Here is a 26,168-nt window from a genome sequence, read left to right on the forward strand (position 1 = left end):
GAATCAAAGAAATTAAATGGTAATTGGGTAAAGGATTGTTTTTTCGCACCTGTGGTAGGGAAGAAAGCTGGTGTAGCTATTTTGATTAACAAAAAGTGCTCTGAAGGATTTAATATGGTGTCTGCAGATCAATTAGGAAGGTGGGTGCATGTGAACATGAGTATGGGCAATAATACTGTGGCGCTTTTTAATGTGTATGCCCCTAATTTGAATCAAATTGAATTTTTTTAAAACTCTACAACCAATAGTTTTACCACTGGCTGCTAATAATTTGATAGTGACAGGAGATTTTAATGCTGTTATGGACCCTTTATTAGATTTAAAAAAAACTAGCAAAATTTTAAAATCATTAGGGTTGGATAATTTTGTAAATTCTTGTAATTTAAAGGATATTTGGAGAATTCTTCATTTTAATGATCGAGAATTTTCGTTTTGTTCGCATGTTCATAAATCTTTCTCTAGAATTAATTATATTTTTATTTCTGATGAGCTAGTACAAGATGTTAATCAAGCTTCTATAGATCCAATAATTTTATCAGACCATGGTGGTGTGTAGATTAGCTTAAATTTTACTGACCAAGATACTTGTACTAGGACTTGTAGACTACTGCAACAGCCTTTATCTACCCTGCCCCGCTTACATGACCAAACAATTACAGACAGTACAGAACACAGCACTCAGACTTATCTACTCGCTAGGAAAATACGATCACATCACTAATGCCTATCTCGACTCACACTGGCTACCGATACAAGCAAGAACTCAATTCAAACTATACTGTTTATTATTCAAAGCACTAAACGGAACAGCACCTCTCTACCTAAACAGCTGCCTAACCCGAAACCTCTCAACTAGAGTAAGGAGAACCCAGACTCCATTCACCTACCCCTCACTCAAAGGCACAAAACGCAAAAAGCTATATGACAACCTACTTGCTACACAGGCCGCGAAAACTGACCCCACCATATCCAAGCTGCTGACCACAACTACGGACTACAAAGCGTTTCGAAAAGATATAAAAACCATACTATTCAAAAAACACATCCCAATATTATAATCTACCATCATCTTCTCTCCCTTCATAACCTACTGCAACTCACAACCAACTGCAACTTCGTCCCCATAGGCAACATCTAATCTAGCTGCATCGGGCGTAAAGCCAATTCATATCTAGAAACACAGTCTCCCCAAATACCGAAAAAATCAGATATAGCAACCTAGGAACAGACGATTTTTTGGTAACATAAGATTATGCGTTGTAATATTATGTAAAGTAACATAAGGTTATGCGTTGTAATATAACATAAGGTTATGCTTTGTAATATCATGTAATGTAAGTTATGCAAGGTACTGGAATAATAAGGTAAAATAACATAAAATAACTCTACGTAAAGTCTTGTAAAGTTATGTAAGATAAATTATGTAAGATAAATTATGTAAACTTAATGCAAGTTATGCAAGCACGGTAAGGATAATGTAAAGTAACACAAAGTAACTCCACGTAAAGTTATGTAAAGTTATGTACGTAAAGTTATGTAAAGTTATGTACGAAAAGTTAAGTAAAGTTAGGTTTGCAAAGTTTGTAAAGTTATACAAATAATTGTATTGTCATCGCCTGGAAATGTCCAGCCATCTTCTAATGTAATCCGCTTAGAACCGCAAGGCACAAGCGGAATAGAAATCACTAATGTAATGTAATGTAATAATGTTAGGCCTGTCTGGTGATTTAATAATGCATTGCTTGCATATCCAAAATTTTGTGAAGAATTTCAATTAAAAATTGATGAATATTTTCAAATTAATAATACAGAGGAAGTATCTTTAGAAATCTTGGGAATGCTTTTAAGGCAACCATGAAAGGACAAATTATATCATTCTCAGCCTATTCTAAAAAACAATTAAAAAAGCAATTTTTTTGAGTTAGAGCAAGAAATTAAATTTTTGGAGTCAAAATTGATTAGAAAATGGGAGAACTCTATGTTGCAAGCTTTATTAAAAGTTAAATATAAGTATAATGAGATTTCTTCTAAATTGGCTAGGAAAAATATTCTTTGTCAGCAAGCTTTGTATTATGGTAATTCAAATAAGGCGGGAAGATTATTGGCTAATTATCTTAAACTGAAAAAAAGAAAGATGAAAATGAATGCAATTAAAGATGAAAAAGGAGATATTAATTTTCAAATTGGACCTATTTTAAAACAGTTTTTAAATTATTATAAAAACCTGTATTCTTCTGAACCTTATTTAGATAAAGAAAAGGATGGTATAGAGTTTTTAAACTTTATTGAAGGTCCGAAGGTTCCTAATCATATAAAAAGAAGTTTGGAAGAACCGATATCACTAAAAGAATTACAAACAGCACTGAAATCTCGTAGAGTAGGGACCGCTCCAGGTGGTGATGGTTTTACAGTAGAGTTTTATAAAGCATTTCAAAATATCCTTTTACCTTATTTATTAAATTTGTATCAGAATCAACTTAATAAAGGTTGTATATCAGGCACTATGGCAGAATTGTTGACCATTGTTTTGCCAAAGCCAAATAAAGATCCCATGTTGGTTTCAAATTACAGGCCTATTTCTTTGATAAATGTTGATGGTAAATTATTAGCCAAACTTTTGTCCATGCGTTTGGCAAAGGCTCTTCCTTTTATAATTGGTATGCACCAAACAGGGTTTGTTGCTCAGAAACACTCTTCGAATAATACTAGATTGGCCTTGCAGATGTTATATTTAACAAAAGACATAGAAGATCCAGCTTCATCTGTGTCCCTAGACACAGAGAAAGCTTTTGATCGTGTGGAATGGACATTTATGTATCAGGCCATGGAATGGTTTGGTATTGGTTCAGGATTTATACAAATGATTCAAACTTTGTATAGCTCTCCTGTTGCTAGATTATATATCAACAATAATTTCTCTGAATGTTTTAAGTTGCAAAGCTTATAGTATCATGTAAGTTTAGTTTGTGAGTAAAAGCCTCTTCTGATGTCCCTCCCATGCTCTGCTGCTGGGTCCACCCCCTTGCAAATATGCGCTATGCAAGATAACTGGATATTAGCACAGCAGTACTCCACCACATACATAAGTTTATGTTCACACACCCATATATACACGTGTGACACCCACATGAATGTAACAATCAGTGTATGGAACAGCCCCATTTATAGGATTGTGACAGGTGGAGGCCATGTTGTAGGGATGTAGCCGTTATTAAGCTGTTGCCATGTTTTGGGGCTGAGTTAACGAAGGACTGAGATCATTACCTAGTCCATTGTTCTCCAAGATGAGAGCTGTGATGCAGAATAGGTCTGTGTTGGCATTATACACATTAAACTCCACAAAAATGGCTTTACTGGCACCATCAAGCCAGTTGCTGTCTCTGAGGTCTTCTAGAACCCTGTGGGTGAGAGGAAGAGGGTGAGACATGATGAGAGGAAGCATGTTAGTTTCATTTACCTTTTGAAGGCCTCTAGTACCCTAAAATATATAGAAAAGAACAAAAATTTGACAGCACATCTTTGTCTTTGGAATGTTGTGTTGGGATTATATAATTGTATATTGAGATTCCTCCACATCAAGTCAAAATTTGACCTTAAGTGATATGATAGGCAAAAGTGGTTCTTTGATGGCAACTCTAGCAGTAGGGAAGTAAGGCTAGTGCTGGGCAGACCTCTATGGTCTGTCCTGAAAAGAGCAAAGAGATTTGGATCATGTGTACATACTTATTTTCCATCACATTTGTATCATATGCTGTGCTTATGACTCCACATATATCCATTAGTTTAGAAGGAGCAGTGGTCGCTGACTAATTATTTGAGAGAATTGGAGTGCTGTGTCACTAAGACATTGAAAAGTTGAACATAGCAAGTAAGCTACCATTGGTTAATGAATGTGATTGTTGGGCAGACTGGGTGGACCATGCAGGTCTTTAACTGCCATCATCTACTATGATACTAGAAAACAATAACAAACATACAATAATTTTGGATTGCCAACATTCCTCACTTGGCATTACCAACCTGGTTGCAGTGGTAAAGTTTGTCCCAAGATCCACAGCATACCCACCACCAGAATAGATGGCAAACTTTGCCCAGATTGGGTATCCTTCAAGTCTCTCTTGAGTTTGGTAGTGCCAGATGTTCTCCTCAGCTGTACTGTTTGGGGTTGGAGAACTCCAGCGAGGCCTGTGGTCCTCGGTGTCCTCACTGTCATAAACCAGATCGGAATTATGTTTCACCCTGAGCTGACGAATTCGTGGACTTCCCAACAGAAAAGAATTTCCATCTGTGATATAGCCTGACAAGTGATAATACAGTACTCATTAAATGAGATCTAAGTTGTCAATTGTCATGAGCATAGTGCTCAAGACTTCAAAACATCTGATAAATGTACATATACTGTAGCTATTAGAAATATATAACAGGATTTATAGTTTGCAAAAGAGACACCAACCAGATATATGCACCATGTTTCTTCACATCAGTGTGTAAATGGAAATTATTGCACTGACACCTCTGAAGTAACCCCCGGCACCTACTGCTCTGCACTCAGCCTGGATTGGGATAGTTATAAGGTGTTCATTGTGTCATTTTGGATTAGGTTCCCCGCTACCTTGGATCTTGGGCAAATATTTAGGAGGTTTTTGGTTACATATGCACATTTGTGAGAGGAGGTGCTTCTGTTTACATTCACCTTTGCATCCTGAGAGCACAAACATAATAACCTGTTTGCATGTGGACTTTGCTATACTCTGAATACAACTGTCTCTTTTATCTGGAGACTTTCTCTTATGTGTTTTGAATATGACAAAGAACAGTTCTGTGTGCAGAAATTTTCTTGCATTTTCTCAGATTTTGGTCCTTTTCAGATATACACTTTTGGAGGATAAACTATTTTTGCTCTTAAAATATAAGGGTATTTTGCAAAATGAGATCACCCTAAGAGCAGGTGAGGTTCAGGCTATTTTAGTAGGTGTGGTAAGGGGAGGAGTCAGGGCAGTGCATGGAGTCATTATTTACATATGTACTTTGTAAAGAATGCACATACATGCACACAGCACATGTTAACATACAGGCAAAATGTCCACAACTGCTGGAAGTGAAAGAGCATTCTTGAAAGACACATCAGAGCCTTCTGTACACTTAACCTAGACACCTTGTTAAGAAATTAAGTACTAAGGAACACGGAATGAAGAGCAGATCCCAGGTGTAGTAAAATTGATCTTTTATTTCAAACTGTCTTAAAAGTACCCGACGTGGGACATGTTTCGCCCAAAACAGGGCTGTATCAGGGGCAGAGTTCTAAAACACATATATCAAAACATAATTTAAAAGGGGTCCAAAAAATAACCTATGGTAAATGTCACAATAGCAAAACATCAAGAATAATTACATAGATTAATAGCATCCAATAAATCTTCCATACCAGTAGTATCTCAGTCACATACTCTGACAAAGCACACTAATGCTCAGCACAGCTGTAAAAATCCATTCAAAATCTACAGTGCATGATAAAAAATATATACGAGCACAAAGAGTACTTCAATATACATTGAGAACATTCTTTAAATGAAATAGAGACTTCTTCATTGAATTCACTGGCTGCTAAATTCAATCTCCTATGTTTATTTGGTTACTAATAGATTAATACAGAAGAACCCATATACCCCTATAAATACAAACATGCAGTTATGGTTTGCTGGAGATATCTCTCATTGTGAGATGTTAGCAGCCAGTCTATTGAATTAACTCCCTCTTTTATTAAGCTGCAGTAGAACTTTCAACTGTGGCCTGGAACCAAAGCTCAAAGGAATTCTGAGTGTTGGAGCAGCGTCAGAGCATTTAGTGCTCTGGGCCATAGTAGAAACCTCTATTATTACATTACATTATAGATTTCTATTCCGCCATTACCTTTTGGTTCAAAGCGGATTACAAAAGAGTTATGGAAGAAGGGTTACAAAGTTAGATCAAAGGTCGTTTCCAGGAGAGGGGTACGTAGGATCAGGGGTAAGGAAGGGGAAGGTAAGAAGGGGGTATTCGTGGTATTAAGCTTTGTTAAGGGATTTCTTGAAGAGTATAATTTTTATTTCCTTTCTTAACATCTTGTAATAAAAGAGGGGGTAAATGAATAAGTCTGTATTTAATTGACAATGACACATTTTTTTGTTTGTTTTTAATCATGTATTTTTAAAGAATGTTCTCAATGTGTATTGAACTACTCTTTGAGTGTGAGTGTGTGTAATATTGAAGATATGTGAACACCATGGGCATGCCCAGCTATTATTAATAATTAAAACTGAAAAATAAAAGCATGAAAGGTGATACAAGGTGATCAACTGTGGAATACATCTTATCTGGGCTTCCACAATGGTATTTTTAAATAACATCCATGCCTGGCTTATAGTCCTAACCTTTGCAACTGATCCTTTTAACTTCTTTTTAACCATTTTCCTCATTTTATCATGGCCTTTCGACAGTACTGAGAAATAAGAATCAGTACCCAGCATTGACGGATCTCGACTTATGAAAGAGAGAGGGAGATCTGGTACTGTAAGGCCTCGATACGCTATATGCAAGCTTGATGGAAAGGGCATTAATGCCAATTAGCATTACAGCTGCTTGGCCAGCCCTTCACAGTACAACTCTTGTTGTACCTGCTGAAGTGGATGCACCGGTACCATGTGCTATGAAGCTGGTACATAAGGTACAGCAGGGTGTCGAAGCTTAAGTAACCCCAAGAAAGAGGCACGCTTCAGAAGTGACAGCCTGCATCGAAGAATGATGGAGTCTGTGTGAGGCATACTTTGAGTGACTTGATGCTATGGATGCCACAACGCTTGTCAAGGTTTCTCATGTGAACTATGAAGATGATACTTGAGAAAGATGTCAATGTCCACCGGTACCGACATAAAATGGGATCGTTTCTGAGGGAAAAATAACAAGCCTTAAAGAGCTGGAAGAGGGTACCCGATTCCCAGGCCTAATAGATATATTTATATATTATTGGGTACATTGGGAGTATTTCAAGACAGAAAAAGAATATAATTATTAAAAACAACCACAGCCAGGAAGGACTCTGGAAGACAAGGTGGGAATCAAGGGTCAAGTAAGAATAAAATTCCTATGATCGTCAGAACAGTGCAGAACATTTGGCCCACCAGCCACCGCTAAAAACCTCTTCTGTGCTTATATAAAAAAAGGGGGGGGGGTTAGTTTGTGATTACTTATTCCATACTAGGTGAGGGTGATTCTGTGTCCTGAGTGTATGGAAGACATGGTTTTCTGTTAGCATTGACCAGCCTTGTTTGGCGAAATGCATCAGGCATGGTTCCTGGGAGTACCTTGAATAAACCTGATTTGAATATCCTTATTGGATGACATAGAGTGAGGCAGTTGAGAGAAGCTGCAAATTTGGTTATTAATATAGACTTATGTTTCGGATAGTATTACTGCTTTACAATGAATTTGAAAACTTTTATATATGTATGGAAAGGGTTCAGAGTTAACATCCTGGGGAATAGGTAGGAAGGGAAGGAAGGGGGATTTGTTCAGAGATTTTTGGGCTTGCATAGAACTAAAACTATATTGGCATGATAATCTTTGTTGTTTGTTTTGAATTTTATAATAAAAGAAAAAAAGAAATACAAGTGGAAATAAAGAAATAAATAAGAAAACAGGTAAATAAATGGGGTGAGGCAGGGGGCGGGGCAGGGCTAGGGGGCCCAGTGTACTTGTGTGCCTAGGGGCCCTTGAAGAATTAATCCTGCCCTGTGTGCATCGCTAGGAGAGCTCATTTAAATACTAATGAGCTCCTAGCAATGTATTTGCATAGGGTTCTCGGTGGTATAGGGGGTTTGGGAAAGGGGTGGCACGTGGGTGCAGTGGGGGGTGGAGAAGTACGCCTCCACCTCGGGCATCCCCTATCCTCACTACGCCACTGATTACACAGTAAAGAACTGTGGTTGCTTCTGTTCCATTTAGCTAAAAGTGCTACATCTAGAGATGCTCAAACTTTTCTCTCAGTTAAAAATGGTAATTGCAAGAGTCAATTCTGAGATGGCCTCAAGGTCCTAGATGGGATGTGAGCTTAGTCTCCCTGCTAAGTAAGATTACATTGAACTGCACAAGGACTGCAAGTGGAAGCCAGGTCGCTTCTGGTTTTACTTACCTTGGTACATTGGTACATTCCATAGAAATTACACAACAATGAATCTTGGCTTCCTCTGAATGTGTTCAACTTGTTATCTTCCATAGTGATTAGCCTCCTCTGGCTGTCCTTACCTTGGTACATTCCATAAAGATTGAGCAGAAATGTCCCCTGAGCCCAGGTGAAGAATTGGTCCAAGGTCTTGATTTGTTTGAATGAAGTGGCGAAATTCCTCTCAATGCTTTGGTTCAAATAAAATGCATTGGGACTTTTTTCTGCATAAGTTATAATTATGATGGTTGTGAGGAAGAGGAGATGGACTGGAAAAAAAGAAATTTTGTTTACAATCTGTTCTTTTGCTCACTCTTCTGTCCTTTGCTGTGAATCCACAATTAGAAAGAAAGATACAGAACTGAACTGGAGATGAAATAAATGAGCTGAGAAGTAATATATAATAATATCACATACACTGTATGTGTACATATATACTGTAAGTGTGTGTATATATATATATATATATATATATATATATATATATATATATATATATTGTGACAGGGAAGCTCCTGTCACAGTGAAAACCACTGCTAAAACTCCCCAGAATGCAGCACAGGGCTCTGTAAAACCCGGCATGGAGCCAGGACAGCTGGCTCAGCCAAAAGAATGCAAGCCCAGGCAGGTTCCAGCACAGCTGAAGAGCCAATTAAGGAAGGCTCTGAAAACCACTAATTTCCCCTATCACTCTTTTCCAGAGGTCAGGGAGAAACCTGAGACCAATATAGAGAGGGGTGGAGTCAGACCCAGGAGATTGCCTTATAGGCAGAGTCAGTTTACAGATGAGGGGAAGCAGGAGAGGGGGAAGCAAGAGAGAGAGGAGCAGGAAAACTGGAGGAAGAGAGAGAATGAGGACACAGCTGTCTCTGATGAGAGCAGCCAAACTACTCCAGGAGTTTCCAGGTTACAGAGGGTGCCTGAATCCCAGCATGAGCGTATGGCAGGAAGCCAGCACCTAAGGAAAGGTGGCACAGCACTTGGGAGGTACAGTGACTGGCAACTTAAACCCCAGAGAGAAGGGCTGAGAAATTATCCCCAGGGAAAGGCTGCAGGTATTTTGGCAGACTTGCAGAGAGGGGGATGGGCAGCACAACCTGAGAGAAGTAAGGAAACTTTAAGCCAAGGTTCCCATGAGGGTGAATGGGAAATGTGCAGTGTCCTGAGTAGTGATATGAGTGAAGAGGACATGGACCTGGGGGAATACAATATGTGAGAGTCCTCAGCTAAGCTCCTGAAGAACGTTCCCTCAGTGTATGTGTTTCACCTGACAGCCAGAGCAGTGCTGGCAAAGCTAATGAGGTGAGAACAACGTGTTAAGCAGATAAAGAGAGCTGAGAGGAGAAAAGGCTTGATGCAAGCCGTGCTCAGCTAGAGAAGCTAAAAGGTGATAAAGGTCCAGAGAGATCAATAAATCCCAGTGGGGAATACAAACCAAGGAAGGCACTGAACTGATAATATTTTGATGTGATAATAATTTTTGCTGTTGATAAGGAGGTGCAATCCAGCTCCTCATTAAAACACCTGAACTGGAATATCGTAGTGTGCAGGAGGCACCTAGAGGACTGTAACCAACCAAGGTGAATGTTTTTCTTTTTGCTTATGTTTTCTTTTCTGTATACTTTGGGACTGTAATAAACCTGGTACTATTTTCCAAGGAATCCGGTATCCGGTCTTCCTTTCACTACCATATAAAAGGCGTACTAAAAATCTTACTTGTGGCCCAGACCGTAGTTTCCCACCTACTCGGGGACGGGCCCGGCCACAATATATATATATATATCATGACAGGAAAAAGGCAGAAATCACTAACATCCCTAGGTTTCAGCCTGCAAGCCATGAAACCTGCCCTGTCACTAAGGAAAAGCCCAAAGATAATATCACTCAAGGAAAGCAGGAAGCAGCAGAAATTTTAAAAAACTGGGATCGTCTCAATTTTGCATTCTGGTGGGCAAGTTTATGTCAAATATATAAATATGAAAAAATGAGAGCTGATCAGTTAGGGAATTTTAAAAAAACTTTAATCTAATATGGGGTCCATTGACACTTTTTGTAGATTTAATATTACATTGCATTACATTACATTAGTGATTTTTATTCCGCTTGTACCTTGCGGTTCAAAGCGGATTACATAAGAAGAGAGCTGGACATTTCCAGGAGGGTACATGACATTGGAGAATACAGATTGAGGGTATAGACTTAATAACAGAATGAGTGTGTAGACATAATAACATTGGAAGATAAATCAGGTTACATTACATTACATATCAAATAGTCTGTTTCCATACGTTGGTAGGTAATCGGTTTAGGTAGGATGAATTAGGTTCCGTATAATATAATTATACATTTGTTGTTAGAAGAATTGCACATCCAGGGAGGGAGGGTGGAGGGTGGAAGGAATATAAAGGTTATAATCAAATAATATTATGGATGGGGGACAGGGTGGTTTATAAGTTTAAATATGTCTAAGTGGATAAATGTGTAAGTTTATGTTTAAAATATGTAGTGAATTACTGATTTATGATAGATCTATAGATTCTTGAATGATAAAGAATAATTTGGATGGGAGGGTTATTGGTCTGTAAAAATCTTGTAATATTTTAAGTGATGTCTATAGTGTAAATGTTTTATTTATTATTCTTCACTTTTTGAAATTATTTTAAAATGAATAAAGATTATTTTAAAAAAAACATTCCCAGTCAAAAAGGCTTATTTGCTCTTGCTTGAGAATCCTGTGGGAGGTAATCCATTCCCACATACCTCATCTCCCAGTCTAGGCAAAGACAGGAGAGGGGTGGGGCAGAGATAACGGGAGTAGTGAAAGCACAGGAGAAAATTCTTGGGCACACAAGCAGGCTGCCTAAACAGCCAATTAGAGCCTCAGATTCACCTGTGGGGGTATCATTCCTAGAGATAGCTACTTGCCCAGAGGGAAACTGCAGCCTGAATACAGAAAGGCCGACAAAGGAAACCAAGCCAAGAAACTTCCAAAATGCAGCAAAGCAGATGAGCTTCTCCAGGGTATGAACCCAATAGCAGATAGTTAGGACAGACATGTTTTTCAGCATCTGGGGAAAGGGAAGCTGGGGCATGGTTAGATGAAGATATGAGTTATGATGAATGTGATTCTGAGAATACTGGAGAAATGCAGTGGGAGTCAGAAGCTAATACATGAAGTGTGAATGAGTTTTGTATTAATGCTGTGAAAATAGTGTTAAGCCAATGAGGAAGTATGGCTAACACATTTCCAGTAGTGCTTTAGTTATGTGAGTGGAAACTAGAGTGGAGGAGGGAATCTTTAACCCTTTCCTACCTTTATGTTGTGTTAGTAATAGCAGTGCTAAGGCTTAAGAGCATATGCTCCAATAACAGATGCAGAAGATGAGGATATAAAATTGTTCTATGGACAACTTCAAAATGTAATAGATCAAATGCTGAAAAAAGATCTACTGATCATTATGGGGGACTTCAATGCAAAAGTAGGAAGTACATCTGAAGATACAGTAGTTGGAAAGCACGGCATAGGAGAAAGAAATGAAGCTGGTGATAACTTAGTACAGTTTTGCAAAACAAACCAACTGTCAATCATGAATACGCATTTCCAACACCACAAACGTCGCCAGTACACATGGACCTCTCCAAATGGAATGTATAGAAATCAAATTGACTATATCTGCGTAGGACAGAGATGGAAATCTGCAGTTTTGACTGCAAGGACTAAACTAGGAGCTGATTGTGGAAGTGGCCATGAGCTTTTGACATGCAAGATCAAGATGAAGCTTCGCAAGAAGAAGATCATTAGAGACCTCCCAAAATACGACATTGAAAACATTCCATCAGACTATTGGATAAAACTAAACAACAAGTTTGCCTTGCTTGATATAGGAGATATAGAACCCGAAGAGTTAGGGAATGACATAAAAAATATAATTAGTGATGAAGCTATAAAAAACTCTCCAGAAGAAAAAGCCAAGAAATCACCTTGGATCGCAGAAGAAACCAGAAAAGCAGAAGAAAAAGAAGACAAGAAAAGCTATCTGGTGACAGAGAAAAAGTATCACAAATGAACCTAGTGTTTCAACATCAAATTTGGCAAGATAAAGAACGATATCTCAAGGATATTTGTCAGAAAATTGAATCAGAACATATAAATGGAAAAAACAGATTAGCTTTTCAGGAGATTAAGAGATTGTGACAGAAATTCCAACCTTGACTGGGGATGCTTAAAGATGCCCATGGAATGATATTGAATGAGCCAGAAAGCATTAAAAAGAGATGGAAAGAATATACAGAAAATTTATACAAACAAGGCAATGAGGATAACATTGGGGAAATTGAACTGGAAACTGAAGCCAAAGAAGAACCATATATTTTAAAAGAAGTCACAGCGGCGATTAAAGCTTTATGGAAAACTAAGTGACCTGGTATCGACGGTATTCCAATTGAATTAATCAAAGGCTCAGAAGGTGCTATCATAGCCCTCACTTGACTGTGTCAACAGATTTGGAAGGAGAAAACATGACCAATTAATTTTCACATCCTTTAGGGTATACATTTGCGAAAACAGTGGTTTTATCCTTAACAAGTTCTTTCTAAAGAGAATCCAGAATCCTTTTGCTTCTCTAGATGCTGCACTCAATGTAAAGCATATTCAACTAGCTATTAATAGTAGCTCCCCTTTCCTAGCTATCTTGTGAATGTCTTCAATTAAATCTCTGTGCATTTCTTCTGACCTAAATATATCTCACCAATTTAAATACATTTTTCATTCCCTCTCTCCAGATTAACCAGAGTGCTTTTTCACTCCTTCACCCTTTTTACCTACCAGATTATAGCCAGATATAACCATATCCCAGTCATGGTACTATGTCTCTGTGATCACCACTACACTTCTCCCTCCTTATTCGCTGTGATAGGGGATTAACAGAACCGCAAATACAGAAAAACCGCGAATAACTTTCTCATATGTTATACATTGTTTTCTATTAAAAACCATCGTGAATATGGTGAAACCGCGAATAACATGGTAGGAGACTTGGCCTGTTCCTGAAGAAGAGGGAAAACACGGTGAAGAAAGTGCCGGGAATCAGCGTTTTTATCTGTAATGCTTGGAATCAGCGATTTGTCTATGCAAGCTGAAGTAATTTGGGGGGAGGAGCCAGCAAGCTACAAACCACGAATAATTGAAACCACAAATATGGAGGGAGAAGTGTACCCAAGTCAACTTCTACCATTAGCAGTAGCGTACCTAGGGGGGGGCGGAGGGGGCGGTCCGCCCCGAGTGCACGTCCCAAGGGGGTGCACAGGAGAGAAAGCTGAACAGGGACGACGGGGGACCCACGGGGTTAAATATAACTCGAGCAGCGAGGCTCGTCTTCTGCTCCTACCTGCCCTGCTGCTCACATATAGCCGATCGGAAGTCTTTCCCGATGTCAGCGCTGACGTCGGGGGGAGGGCTTAAGCAAAGCCTGCCCTCTGACGTCAGCGCTGATGTCGGGAAAGACTTCCGGTTGGCTATGTATGCGCGGCAGGACAGGCAGGAATAGAAGACAAGCCTCGTGGCTCGAGCTACATTTTGCTGAGAAAGTTGCTGGGAGGCAAACGCGGAACACAAAAGGGGGGAGGGAGTGCATTTTGGACACAAGGCATGAACTTGGGAGAGAGGAAGGGAGGGAAAGAGATGCTGAGGTGGGGGAGGGAATGCATTTTTGGACACAGAAGGCATGGACTTGGGAGAGAGAAAGAGAGGGAAAGAGATGGTTGTGTACATGGGGAATAGAAGAAAGGAGAATTTTTGGTCATAGGGAGGGAGTGAGGTACAGACAGTGGTATACCAAGGTGGGAGTGGGGTGGGATGGGGGTGGGGGCGGTCCACCCCGGGTTTACGCCCCAAGGGGGTGCACAGCTGGCCACCCTCAAGTGTTCTCCCTAGGCCGGCAAACTGCGTCTTTTTAGCCACTTGAGTGCCACCACCACCATCGGGAAAAGGCCGGCGCCGAGTTCTCCCTGCTTTTCCCTGTGGGGCCAACCAACTCTCGCCACCCGCGTCAATTCTGACGTCGGAGAGGACATTCTGGGCCAGCCAATCGCTGCCTGGCTGGCCCAGAACGTCCTCTCCGACGTCAGAATTGACGTCGGGTGGCGAGAGTTGGTCGGCCCTGCGGGGAAGAGAAGCAGGGTGAACTCGGCGCCGGCCTATTCCCGATGGCGGCAGTGGCAGCATTTTCCCAATGGTGGTGGCATAGGGGAGGGCAGGGAGAAAGAAAGAAAGGGGGGGACAGGGAGCCAGAAAGAAAGAAAGGGGGCAGGGTGAAACTAAGAAAAATGGGGCGCGGAGAGAGAGAGAAAGACAGACATACAGAACGAAAAGGGGTATGGAGAGAGAAAAAGAAAGAAAGGGGCAGGGTAAAACAAAGAAAGAAATGGGGCACGGAGAGAGAGAGAAAAACAGACATAAAGAAAAAAGGGGGTATGCAGAGAGAGAAAAAGAAAGAAAGGGGCAGGATGAAACAAAGAAAAAGTTTGGGGAGGGAATGAGGTCTGGAGGAGAGGAAGCATACAGGAGGCTGAAAGAAGGGAAGAAATATTGGATGCACAGTCAGAAGAATAAAGTGCAACCAGAGACTGATGAAATTAACAAAGGTAGGAAAAATGATTTTATTTTCAATTAGTGATCAAAATGTGTCCATTTTGAGAATTTATATATGCTGTCTATATTTTGCACTATGGCCCCCTTTTACTAAATCGCAATAGCGTTTTTTAGCGCAGGGAGCCTATAAGCGTCGAGAGCAGCGTGGGGCATTCAGCGCAGCTCCCTGCGCTAAAAAACACTATCGCGGTTTAGTAAAAAGGGAGGGGGAATATTTGTCTATTTTTGTATAGTTGTTACTGAGGTGACATTGCATAAAGTCATCTGCCTTGACCTCTTTGAAAACCCGCGGAATATAAATGATAATTAACATTTTCTCTGCGTACAGCATGCTTTGTGTTTTTAAAATTTTATTGTTGGTAGATCATTTTGACTAGGCCACAAAGGTAAGGGGAAGGGAGGGGAGCTGCTGAAAGACATCTAGTAATCCTTGCAGGCTCGACTGTGCAGGGAATTATTTTTGTAAAATCATGTTTTGTTATGTGACTGGCATTATTTAGACTTTAATTTCTATGAATGAATAGAATGAAAATGATATAAAATTACTTGCTTGTTTTTATGTGCGTGCGCTGAAGGAAAGTGGAGAGAGAGTGGGCTGAGAACGCTGAAGGGAAATGGGGAAGAGAGAGTGGGGAGAAGACGCTGATTTATAAATTGACAATTGTACAGAATATTGTTTCTTTTTATACTTTAATATAAACAATTCAAGGCTTGTGTGGATGGAATCAGGTGGTTTGCGGGGATGGGGACCGAGCTTACGGGGATTAGTCCAATAAATGGTATTTTTTTTATTTCTCATTATTTGTTTTATTTTTATTTGTTAATTTGTAAAGTGGTGATTGTTATGTATCAGTTTTTTCAAATTTACATCTACTGTCTTTATATTTTGCATTTTATTAGAGGACATGTGTTACTGTTTTTGTGGTGTTGCATTGTATCCAGGGTCTGGTTTCTTGGCGGTTCAGTTTTGTCTATATATTTTTATTTTTAGTTTGTGATTATTCCATATTGGGCGAGGGTGTATCTTTGTTCTGTGTGTATAAAATGGACATAGTTTTCAGTTGGCATTGACTACAGGATCAATTGACTGTGCGGGATCTGGCTTATTTAGTTTTACAATGTATGTGTTGGTGTTCTAGTGCTCACTGCAGTGTTTAAGATGCTGCCTTTTCCTAGGTACACTCTTGTTGTGCGATATGTGGATTGTTACTAAAAATCATATTTTTCGTATAGATGGGGGGGTGTCAAAAAATGATGGGCCCGGGTGCCACATACCCTAGGTACGCCACTGACCATTAGAGCCTCTAAATCTAGAATCTTGTTTCCTATGCTATGGGGATTGGTGTACAAAGCTATTCAGATATTCTGTGTTTTCCCCATTCCTATAATGATTTTGCAAAAGAAGAGAAAATCCTCTTTTAAAGAATTAGATCAGCAAATAAGATTCAACAAGCAGCAAATGCATGAACACAGTGGGAAGCCCAAACCGGTCGATATTCAGCGATTTTATAAAGCTGATCAGTGCGGGGACATCCAGAGCTAATTTCAACTGCACTGGCTGATAGGTTTTATGTAGATCCTGGCTGATATTTAGCTGGAACCCCTGGTCCCAGTCTCCCCTCCTTCTCCTGCCTGAAGATGAGGCGTCAGGGCATACCTGGAAGATTCTGGTCATCTAGGGGAGTAACGCATACAGGAGTGATGCCCATTTGCTCTTGCCCACTGCAAGTTCATCACCTGGTCACAGACTTCTCCAGTAGAAGCCAGAGGTTTAGGAGGCCACAGGCAATTTATCCAGCAGGACCTCTCCAGTCTAGTTAAATTGCTTTAAATATCAGGCAGAAAGGATACTGGGCAAGATGGAGTTCGAGGCTGACCAGTACATTCTTATGGATGGAGTCATATTTCCATGGGGCATCAGGAATTGCTTCCCAAGGTCTGGAGCAGTGCTGCAGGGCATTTGTGGGAGCTTTTCATGGAGAGATGGCTGTTAATTCAGCACTGGCATGCATTAGCTTCCATTCCATCCACATACCAATAATATCTCTGATTAACTGGTAAAGCTCCTTTTCCTTCACTGTCTTTTTCTTCAGAACTGTACATCTGCCAATGTTGTCCAGGTCTGGGGATTTATAAATGGGATTCTTCTGGTCTCTCCAGCCAGACAATTCCCAGTCAGGGCATGTCCCTATGAAATGCAAAAATATACAACCCTGTGAAAGAGCACAGACAGACAGACAGAGCGAGCGAGCTTCAGGGGAACTTTGAAAAGATGTTTCTGCTGCTGAGTAGAAGTTTACAACCTTTTCCAAGAAGCCTTAAATATGACTTTTAATATAGTCTTAGCATTCTTTAGTATCAGGAATATGGAAGCAAACTTCCGATCATCTTAAGCCATCTAAACAAACGATAGCGCTGGATTGGTCTAGGGGTGGGGCCAGGGTAATTCCCGGGGTATTTGGATAGTGCTGGATCAGTCTAGGGGTGGGGCCAGGGTAATTCCCGGGTTATTTGGATAGTGCTGGATCGGTCTAGGGGTGGGGCCAGGGTAATTCCCGGGGTATTTGGATAGTGCTGGATCGGTCTAGGGGTGGGGCCAGGGTAATTCCCGGGGTATTTGGATAGTGCTGGATCGGTCTAGGGGTGGGGTCAGGGTAATTCTTGGGGTATTTGGATAGCGTTTGGTCAGGTGAGGGGAGGGCAATTCTTGGGGTATTTGGATAGCGCTGGGTCAGTCTAGACGTGGGGCAAAGGCCATTCTCAATTTCCCAGTCACGTCCCCATGAGTTTTGTCACTGTCCCTGCCCCCTTCTCGTAAGCTCAGCATTAACCGCACAAACCTCGAACACTTATAATTTTAAAATGTTTGAGGCTTGTGCAAATGAGGACAGAGTTTGCTGGAATGAGGCAGGGACAGGAAAAGAACTCTCCGAGATGGGACGGGAAAATGAGTTCCCGTGGGGATGGTGACAATGTTTTCCTGGTGTCATTCTCTAATGTAAGGCCATGGGGTGAGGGTAGGAGGTGGGTGATCAGAAGGTGAATCACAGCTCACAGTGCCATAGCCCAGTAAAGGCTGGCCCAAAGAAGTTACGGTTGGCTACTGGAATACAAATGAAAACAGTTGCCTTGGATATTTTCCACAACTTGCTTCACGTTAATGGGACTTTACCAGGAAAATCTGCCTGCTTCACTTCCAGCATGATGAGAGGATTTAGAAATAGAATCTGAAATACCTAATTGAGTGACGACTCCTTGTAGCTGCCTCTCCTCACAAGCATCCATCATCTCTTCACTTTTCAGCACACGTGAGAAGAAGAGAGTTTGGAAGAAGACCTGTGGGATGAAACGTAGCCTGATTAGACCCATCCTCCAAACTTTGAGGGCTAAATGTTGGTGTGTGCGTAAAAATTGTTGGAGGCCTGGGGGTGGGGTCAGGGTAATTCTTGGGGTAATCAGTTAACCCAAGAATAGCAGGTGATTCCTTACCACCTACGTAATAGATGTCAGGGTTAACACGGTAACTCTTTGTAATGGCCTTAGTGCGTGTACAGAACCCTTTATTTTTCCAAGGGAATTAATTCCCTCTTCTTCACGCAGTTATTTTTTCTGCTTTTATAGCTTATAATGTGCTTCAATTTGGGTTCACTTCACTCAAAATCCTGTGACAAATGAGCAATCTATCCTTGGTCTTCTTGACCATTCTTTTCCTAAGAATTCCTAGCATCCCGTTGCCCTTTTTGACCTGCAGCCACACACCAGACACTTGGATCCTAACATCAGGCAATTTCAACTATGCCCTCTCGTTGCAGAGTTTCTTTTCAGTTATGGATTACACAAAGCTGCCTCTTCTTATCCAATATCATTAACACATTTTCGGAAAGTGCATTTGGTTGGTCAGACCACAGCAGGCAGGCTGGTTAACTCCTGCAGTCGGTGCTGTCTGGGCATATTCAATGCTGGGCAGTTACGAGTTAAGTCAATATTCAGCACTGGCTGGTTAAGTTCACAGTGGCCAAAGATAAGACTGCTATTTACATGGACTGATTTGGCTGCTAAACTTGGCCGGTCAATGCTGAAAATTGCTGGTTGGTTATCTTTTACATAAGAATATAAGAATTACCATACTGGGTTAGACCGAAGGTTTATCAAGCCCAAGTCACAAGTACCTGGCAAGATCCCAAGGAGTAAAACAGATTGTATGCTGTTTATCCTAGGAATAAAAAGTGAATTTTCCCAAATCCATCCTAATAACAGCTTATGGACTCTTCTTTTAGGAAATGATCCAAATCTTCTTTAAACCCTGCTAAGCTAACTGATTTCATCACATTCTCTGGCAATGAATTCCAGAGTTTAATTACATGTTCAATGAAGAAATATTTTCTCTGGTCTGTTTTAAATGTACTACTTAGTAGCTTCATCATATGCCTTCTAGGCCTAGTATTTTTGGAAAGAGTAAGCAAGCGATTCACATCTACTCTTTCCAGTCCACTCATTATTTTATAGACCTCTATTGTAACTCCCCTGAGCCATCTCTTCTCCAGGTTGACGAGACCGTCTCCTTTCCTCATGGGGAAATTGTTCTATCATTTTTAGGTCACACTTCTCTGTACCTTTTCTAATCCCGCCATTTCTTTTTGAGTGGGGGGTAACTGGTTATCTCATACTGAATATTCACATTTAACAGATTAAGATCTATTTAAGCAGTCAGCGCTGTTTCTGGCTGGTTAAATAGCTCTGAATATCAGCTGGATTGTATCTAAGTCAAGTGAATCTGTGTATCACTACATTATGTTAATCAGGTTTTCTATTCCACCTTTACCTTCGCTTAAGTTAGGGGTAGTTGTAACAACTGCCATGGGAGAGGTTCCTGGCTCAGTCTCTAGTTTCTTCTGCTCTCCTGATCTGCTGGAGCTGGGATTCCAGCTGCGGAGGGTCATTAATAGTGACCCTCAATGGCTGCATTCAGGGTTCAGGACTGATGATACATTGGGTTCAAGACTTCATGGACCCTGGTCCATAGTAACATAGTAGATGACGGCAGATAAAGACCCGAATGGTCCATCCAGTCTGCCCAACCGGATTCGATTTAAATTTTTAAATTTTTTTTCTTCTTAGCTATTTCTGGGCAAGAATCCAAAGCTCTACCCGGTCCTGTGCTTGGGTTCCAACTGCCGAAATCTCCATCTAAACCCTCCCAGCCATTGAAGCCCTCTCCAGACCATCAAGTTGATGAGCAGTGAATTAGAGAATGACATGGGGACAAATTTTCCCCCGTCCCCACAGGAATTTAGTTTCTCCATCCTATCCCTGTGAGTTTTGTTGCTGTCTCTGTCCCATTCCTGTAAGCTCTGCCTTAATCGCACACTTATGATTTTAAAGTGTTTGAGGCTTGTGCAGATGAGGACGGAGCTTGCAGGAACAAGGCAGGAAAAGAACTTGTGAGGACAGGGACGGTGAAAATTTTGTCCCCATGTCATTCTCTACAGTGAATCTAGACTCATGAAGCCAAATCCCAGCCCTCCTCCAGCTGAACTGGATGTCCAAGGGCAGAAGAAAGTGTCGGGAGATGTCACTGCTGTTCACTGGGCTGCCCTGAGAAAGGAGACCCTAGGGAAGCAAGGTCATCCTAGAGGCTTAGAAATCTTCTTTAACTTTCTCTTTTCTGACAGTGTTTCACTTCCCAAATTGAAATAACTTGGTCTCTGCAGGGTGGGGGAAAAGACTGATTTTCTTGATAAAAGTCTTACCTTGATGGGTGGAAGTAAGAAGATACCTTCTAGCAGGGACAGCAGAATAGAAAGGAGCCAGCTGGTGGTTTTCTCTCTGCTCAAATTGAGACTCAGAAGTACCAGGTAGAACGCTGAGAATGCAGAGACGGAGAACAAAAAAATCCAGCAGACATGAGGGAACCATGCAGGCAGATAATTGGAGAGGGATGTTGTCTGTGTCAGGTTAGGAACAGGAAAGCCAGTGGCCATGCTGAAACCAGAGGTACAAATATGAGCATTACTATACGGGGTCAGACCGAGGGTTCATCAAGCCCAGGATCCTGTTTGCAATAGTGGCCAATCCACGTCACAAGTACCTGGCCAGACCCCCAAAAGAGGAAAACAGACATTTCAAGTTTATGAATTTGATATCCCGCCTATCATTACAAATAGGCCAGGGGTAGGCAATTCAGGTCCTCAAGAGCCGGAGCCAGGTCAGGTTTTCAGGATATCTACAATGAATATGTATGAGATAGATTTGCATGCACTGCCTCCTTGAGATGCAAATCTATCTCATGCATATTTATTGTGGATATCCTGAAAACCTGACCTGGCTCCAACTCTCACGGACCGGAATTGCCTACCCCTGGTCTAGGCGGTTTAAAAACAGTTAAAACAAAGTAAAAAATAGAGGGATTAAAAAGAAAACCATCAGACTAGGCCATATAAACATGAGAACATATTGGCTAGAGACACAAAAGGGGTGGCAGGGAAAAAATACAATACTTAAAAAAGAATATGAAGGCCTTACTCATTGGGAGGGGGTGAGGGTAAAGTACTGCACTACCTAAGGAAGGAGATTTCTTAGGGAGTAAAGGCATCTTTAAATACAAAGATCTTTAGATTCGCCCTTTATATGCAATGGATTTCCCCAAGTCCATCTCAATACGAGGGATTATGGACTTCTGTTTAGGAAATGATCCAGACGCTTTTTAAACCCTGCTAAGCTAAACTGCTTTCATCACATCATCAGTGATGAAATTCCAGAGTTTAATTATATGTTGAGTAAAGAAATATTTTCTCTGATTTGTTTTAAATTTACTACTTAGTAGCTTCATTGTGTATCTAGTCTGTGTATTTTTGGAAAATGTAAACAAGTGGTTCACATCTACCCCTTCCATTTCACTCACTGTTTTATAGACCTTTATCATATCTCCCCTCAGCCATCTCTCCTCCAAGCTGAAGAACGATACAAAGGCATTCTTTCCCTAACAATTCCTACTATTCTATTTGCTTTCGTAGCTGCTTCTGCACATTGAGCAGATGGTTTCAAGTTATGTATCGTCAGTGATAACACCTAGCTCTTTTTACTGGGTGCTGACTCCTAATAACTGTAGTTATGGTTCCTCTTTCCCACATGCATCACCTTGCATTTGCTCACATTAAATATCATCTGCCACTTGGTTGCCCAGACTCACAAGGTCCTCTTGCAATTTTTCACAAACCTTTTGTGATTTAAGTTTGAATAACTTTATGTTGTCAGCAACTTTTTTTGTCATTTCTGTTTCCAGGTCATTTATAAATATGTTATCAAGCAACAGTCCCAGCACAGACCCCTGGGGAACCCCACTGTTTAGCTTTCGACAATGAGAATACTGGTCATTTAATAATACTCTCTGGTTTTTCTATCTCTTAGCCAGTTCTTCATTTATAATAGAAATGTTTAAATACCTATGTGGCATAAATGCGCATGAGGTGATTCTCTTTCTTTGGAAAGGAATCTCCAGAATGAGAGGGCATAGGATGAAGTTAAGAGGTGATAGACTCGGGAGTAATCTAAGGACAAACATTTTAACAGAAAGGGTGGTAGATGCATAGAATAGTCTCCTGGAGACAAAGACTGTGTCTGAATTTAAGAAAGTGTGGGACAGGCATGTGGGAGAGGAGAATATAGTGGATACTGTGGATGGGCCATTTAGCTTTTATCTGCCTCTATGTTTCCATAATCATGAAGCTCTGTGACCTCACAAGAGCCTTAACGTATAATAATAAAGCTCTATGACATCACAATGCAGGTGTAAAGAGCCTTAGCCTATAGGAAGAGGAGGAGATAGTAGATGCTGCAGATGGGTCATCTGGCCTTTCTCTGCCATCGTGTTTCTATCTTTCTATATGATGAAAGGCTAAAGAGGTTACGGCTCTTCAACTTGAAGAGACAGCTGTAGGGGATATGATAGAAGACTATAAAATCCTGAATGGAGTCAATTGTTTATTCTATCAAAAAGTATAGAGCGCCAGATCCAAGATGGCTGCACTCACCTGATGCAAGTAAGGTCTCTTCAGAGCGTTTCTTTTTTTCTTTATTCTTCCCGCTTGTAGGGAAAAAATTTCATCTTCTTTATGCAGGAGTGCCGCTGGAGCCTCGCGGTGCCCTGAGCCTGCTCCATTCAGCTCATTGGATAATTATCCAATTATTCTGAGGAGGCTGCAGCAGGAAATAACATCGGAGGGACGCCCCCAGGAGACGCCAACAGGGAGCGGAAGCACGACAGATATCCATGGGCTAGACATCATATTTAGCCCCAACTTTAGAGCTCCTCCTCCTCATCCATTGAGCCTTAGCTCACCAAAGCGGGTGCTGGACACACCGACGATGGCAGTGACCCTTCTCTCGGAGGCCTTGGTGTCAACACCGGACTTACATTCTCCTCATTAATAGGGGAGATCTAGTGAAGGACTCAGCGCTTCTACCAACTTCTGAGCAGGAGCAGAACTCCAATGGAGGTCTTCAGGAGGAGAAGCAGATTGGTGAGCAATCATTATCTGTACATTTACAAACATTTTCCTTGGTTAAAACCTTGGAAGTAACTCTAGACTCGTTATGGGATTTTAGTGGCGAATTTGGGAAAATCTTTTTGCCCTCAAATTCAGTGTCTGGAAGGAAGAATTGTTAGGCTAAAAGATTCTGGGAACCAATATGTGGAAAGTGATGAGGAGAAAGCGAATGTGCTAAACAAATACTTCTGTTCTGTGTTCACAGAAGAAAATCCTGGAGAAGGACCGAGATTGTCTAGCAAAGTTACACGAGAAAATGGAGTAGATTCTGCGCTGTTCACGGAGGAGGGTGTTTATGAGCAACTTGATCACAGGAGGATAGCAAGGAACTCCAGAGCGACTTGTATCAGTTAGAGAAATGGGCAGAGCAATGGCAGATGAAGTTCAACGTGGAGAAATGCAAAGTAATGCATTTAGGTAGTAAGAATAAGGAACACGAGTATAGAATGTCAGGCGCAACTCTGGGTAAGAGCGAACAAGAAAAGGACCTGGGTGTACTGATAGATAGGACCCTGAAGCCATCGGCACAATGCGCGGCAGCGGCAAAGAAAGCAAACAGAATGTTAGGCATGATAAAGAAAGGAATCACGAGTAGATCGGAGAAAGTCATAATGCCGCTTTATAGAGCAATGGTCAGACCACACTTGGAATACTGTGTCCAACATTGGTCTGCCAACCTAAAGAAGGATATAAAACTGCTGGAGAGGGTGCAGAGATGAGCAACGAAGCTAATAAGAGGTATGGAGAACTTGGAATATGAGGAACGACTCAAGAAACTGGGACTGTTCTCCCTTGAGAAGAGGAGGCTGCGAGGGGACATGATCGAGACGTTCAAAATACTGAAAGGCATCGATAAAATAGAGCATGAAAATAAATTATTTACATTGTCCAACGTGACACGGACAAGAGGACATGGTTTGAAGCTAAGGGGGGACAAGTCCAGGACAAATGTCGGGAAGTTCTGCTTCACGCAGCGAGTGGTAGACGCCTGGAATGCTCTCCCAAAGGAGGTTATTAAGGAATCCACTGTGCTAGGATTCAAAGGCAAATTAGATGCACATCTCCTTACGAGAGGCATAGAGGGATATGGGTGACTAAAACTACATCAGGTGTATACCTGACTGGGCCTCCGCGTGTGCGGATCGCCGGACTCGATGGACCATGGGTCTGATCCGGAGATGGCAGTTCTTATGTTCTTATGTTCTTATGATTAATACTCCCAGGTCCTTTTCCTGTTCAGTTTTTCCCAGAGTTGCACCTGACATACTATACTTGTGTTCCTTATTTTTTCTGCCTAAGTGTATCACTTTGCATTTTTCCACATTAAACTTCATCTGTCATTTATCTGCCCAATTCTCCAATCGGCTCAAGTCACTCTGGAGTTCCTCACTGTCCTTCAGCGATTTAATGGCCCGGCATAGCTTTGTGTCATCTGCAAACTTGATGATCTCACTGGATGTTCCATCCTCTAGGTCATTGATGAAAATATTAAATAAGATGGGCCCAAGTACCGAGCCCTGGGGCACACCGTTAGTCACATTTTCCCAGTCTGAGAACTTCCCATTTATGCCCACTCTCTGCCTTCTGTTCTCCAGCCATTTGCCTATCCATCTTAGTATATCTCCTTCTATTCCATGGCTCTGCAGTTTCCTGAGGAGTCTTACATGTGGAACTTTGTCGAACGCCTTCTGAAAATCCAAGTATATAATATCCACCGGTTCTCCATTATCAATTTGTCTCTTCACTGTCTCAAAAAATTGAAGTAGGTTCATCAAACATGACTTCCCTTTCCTGAATCCATGTTGGCTGGCTTTCATCAGGTCGTGTGTGTCTAGGTGCCGGGTTATGCTATCCTTGATCAGCGCCTCAACCATCTTTCCAGGGATCGACGTGAGACTCACAGGTCTATAGTTGCCCGGTACTCCTCTTGATCCTTTTTTGAATATCAGTGTGACATTCGCTATCTTCCAGTTGTCTGGTATCTGCCCTGTTTTGATTGAAAGGTTGGAAAGTTTTTGCAATAGTTCTCCGATTTCCACTTTTAACTCTTTCAAGACTCTCAGATGAATTCCGTCCGGTCCAGGAGATTTGTCGCTTTTGAGTTTGTCAATCTGGTGGTAGATCTGGTCCAAGTTTACTTTTACTGTGGTAAGGCTGTCCTCTGTTACTCCTTTGAACACTTTCACTGCTTCTGGAATTGTTGCAGTGTCTTCCTTTGTAAAGACAGATGCATAGAATGAATTTAGTCTGTTTGCAATTTGTTTGTCTTCCTTGATGTACCCTTTCCTTCCCTGGTTGTCCAGCAGTCCCACTGCCTCTTTTGCGGGTTTTCTCCCTTTCATGTACCTCAAGAAGGGCTTGAAGTTTTTGGCCTCCTACACTATTTTCTCCTCATAGTCCTCATAGTCCTTTTTGGCATCCCTCACCGCCCTGTGACACTTCTTCTGATCATCCTTGTGTTTGTTCCAAGTTTCGGTTGTTTCCGTGCGTTTCCATGCTTTGGAGGTGTCCTTCTTTTCTTTTATGGCTTCCTTCACCTCTTTAGTAAGCCACGCCGGCTCTCTTTTGCTTTGGTTTTCTTTGCTTTGGACATCCATGGAATGTAGAGGCTTTGTGCTTCCGTGATAGTATTTTTCAGAAGGGACCAAGCCTGTTCTACCATTTTGACTTTGCCCATTCTTTTCTTGATCCGTTGTTTCACCATGGTTCTCATGCTATCATATCTTCCCCTTTTGAAGTTTAAAGTTGTGGTTGAGGTTTTGGTACTTTTCCCATT

General features: G+C 41.2%; 1 protein-coding gene across 1 annotated transcript in view; it reads right to left on the reverse strand.

Annotated features, from left to right (window-relative positions):
* PKD1L3 (polycystin 1 like 3, transient receptor potential channel interacting) overlaps positions 1-26,168 on the reverse strand; it is a 192,975-nt gene that overhangs the window by 68,805 nt on the left and 98,002 nt on the right. Inside the window, exons 19-25 of the mRNA XM_033941262.1 lie at positions 22,877-22,929; positions 20,597-20,709; positions 18,083-18,182; positions 16,882-17,034; positions 8,281-8,466; positions 4,021-4,297; positions 3,265-3,398 (exon numbers count right to left, since the gene is read on the reverse strand). Coding sequence (XP_033797153.1) covers positions 3,265-3,398; positions 4,021-4,297; positions 8,281-8,466; positions 16,882-17,034; positions 18,083-18,182; positions 20,597-20,709; positions 22,877-22,929 — 1,016 coding nt within the window. The remainder of the gene's footprint in view (positions 1-3,264; positions 3,399-4,020; positions 4,298-8,280; positions 8,467-16,881; positions 17,035-18,082; positions 18,183-20,596; positions 20,710-22,876; positions 22,930-26,168) is intronic.

Source organism: Geotrypetes seraphini, chromosome 4, assembly GCF_902459505.1.
Source record: "Geotrypetes seraphini chromosome 4, aGeoSer1.1, whole genome shotgun sequence".
In the NCBI taxonomy this organism is placed as follows: domain Eukaryota; kingdom Metazoa; phylum Chordata; class Amphibia; order Gymnophiona; family Dermophiidae; genus Geotrypetes; species Geotrypetes seraphini.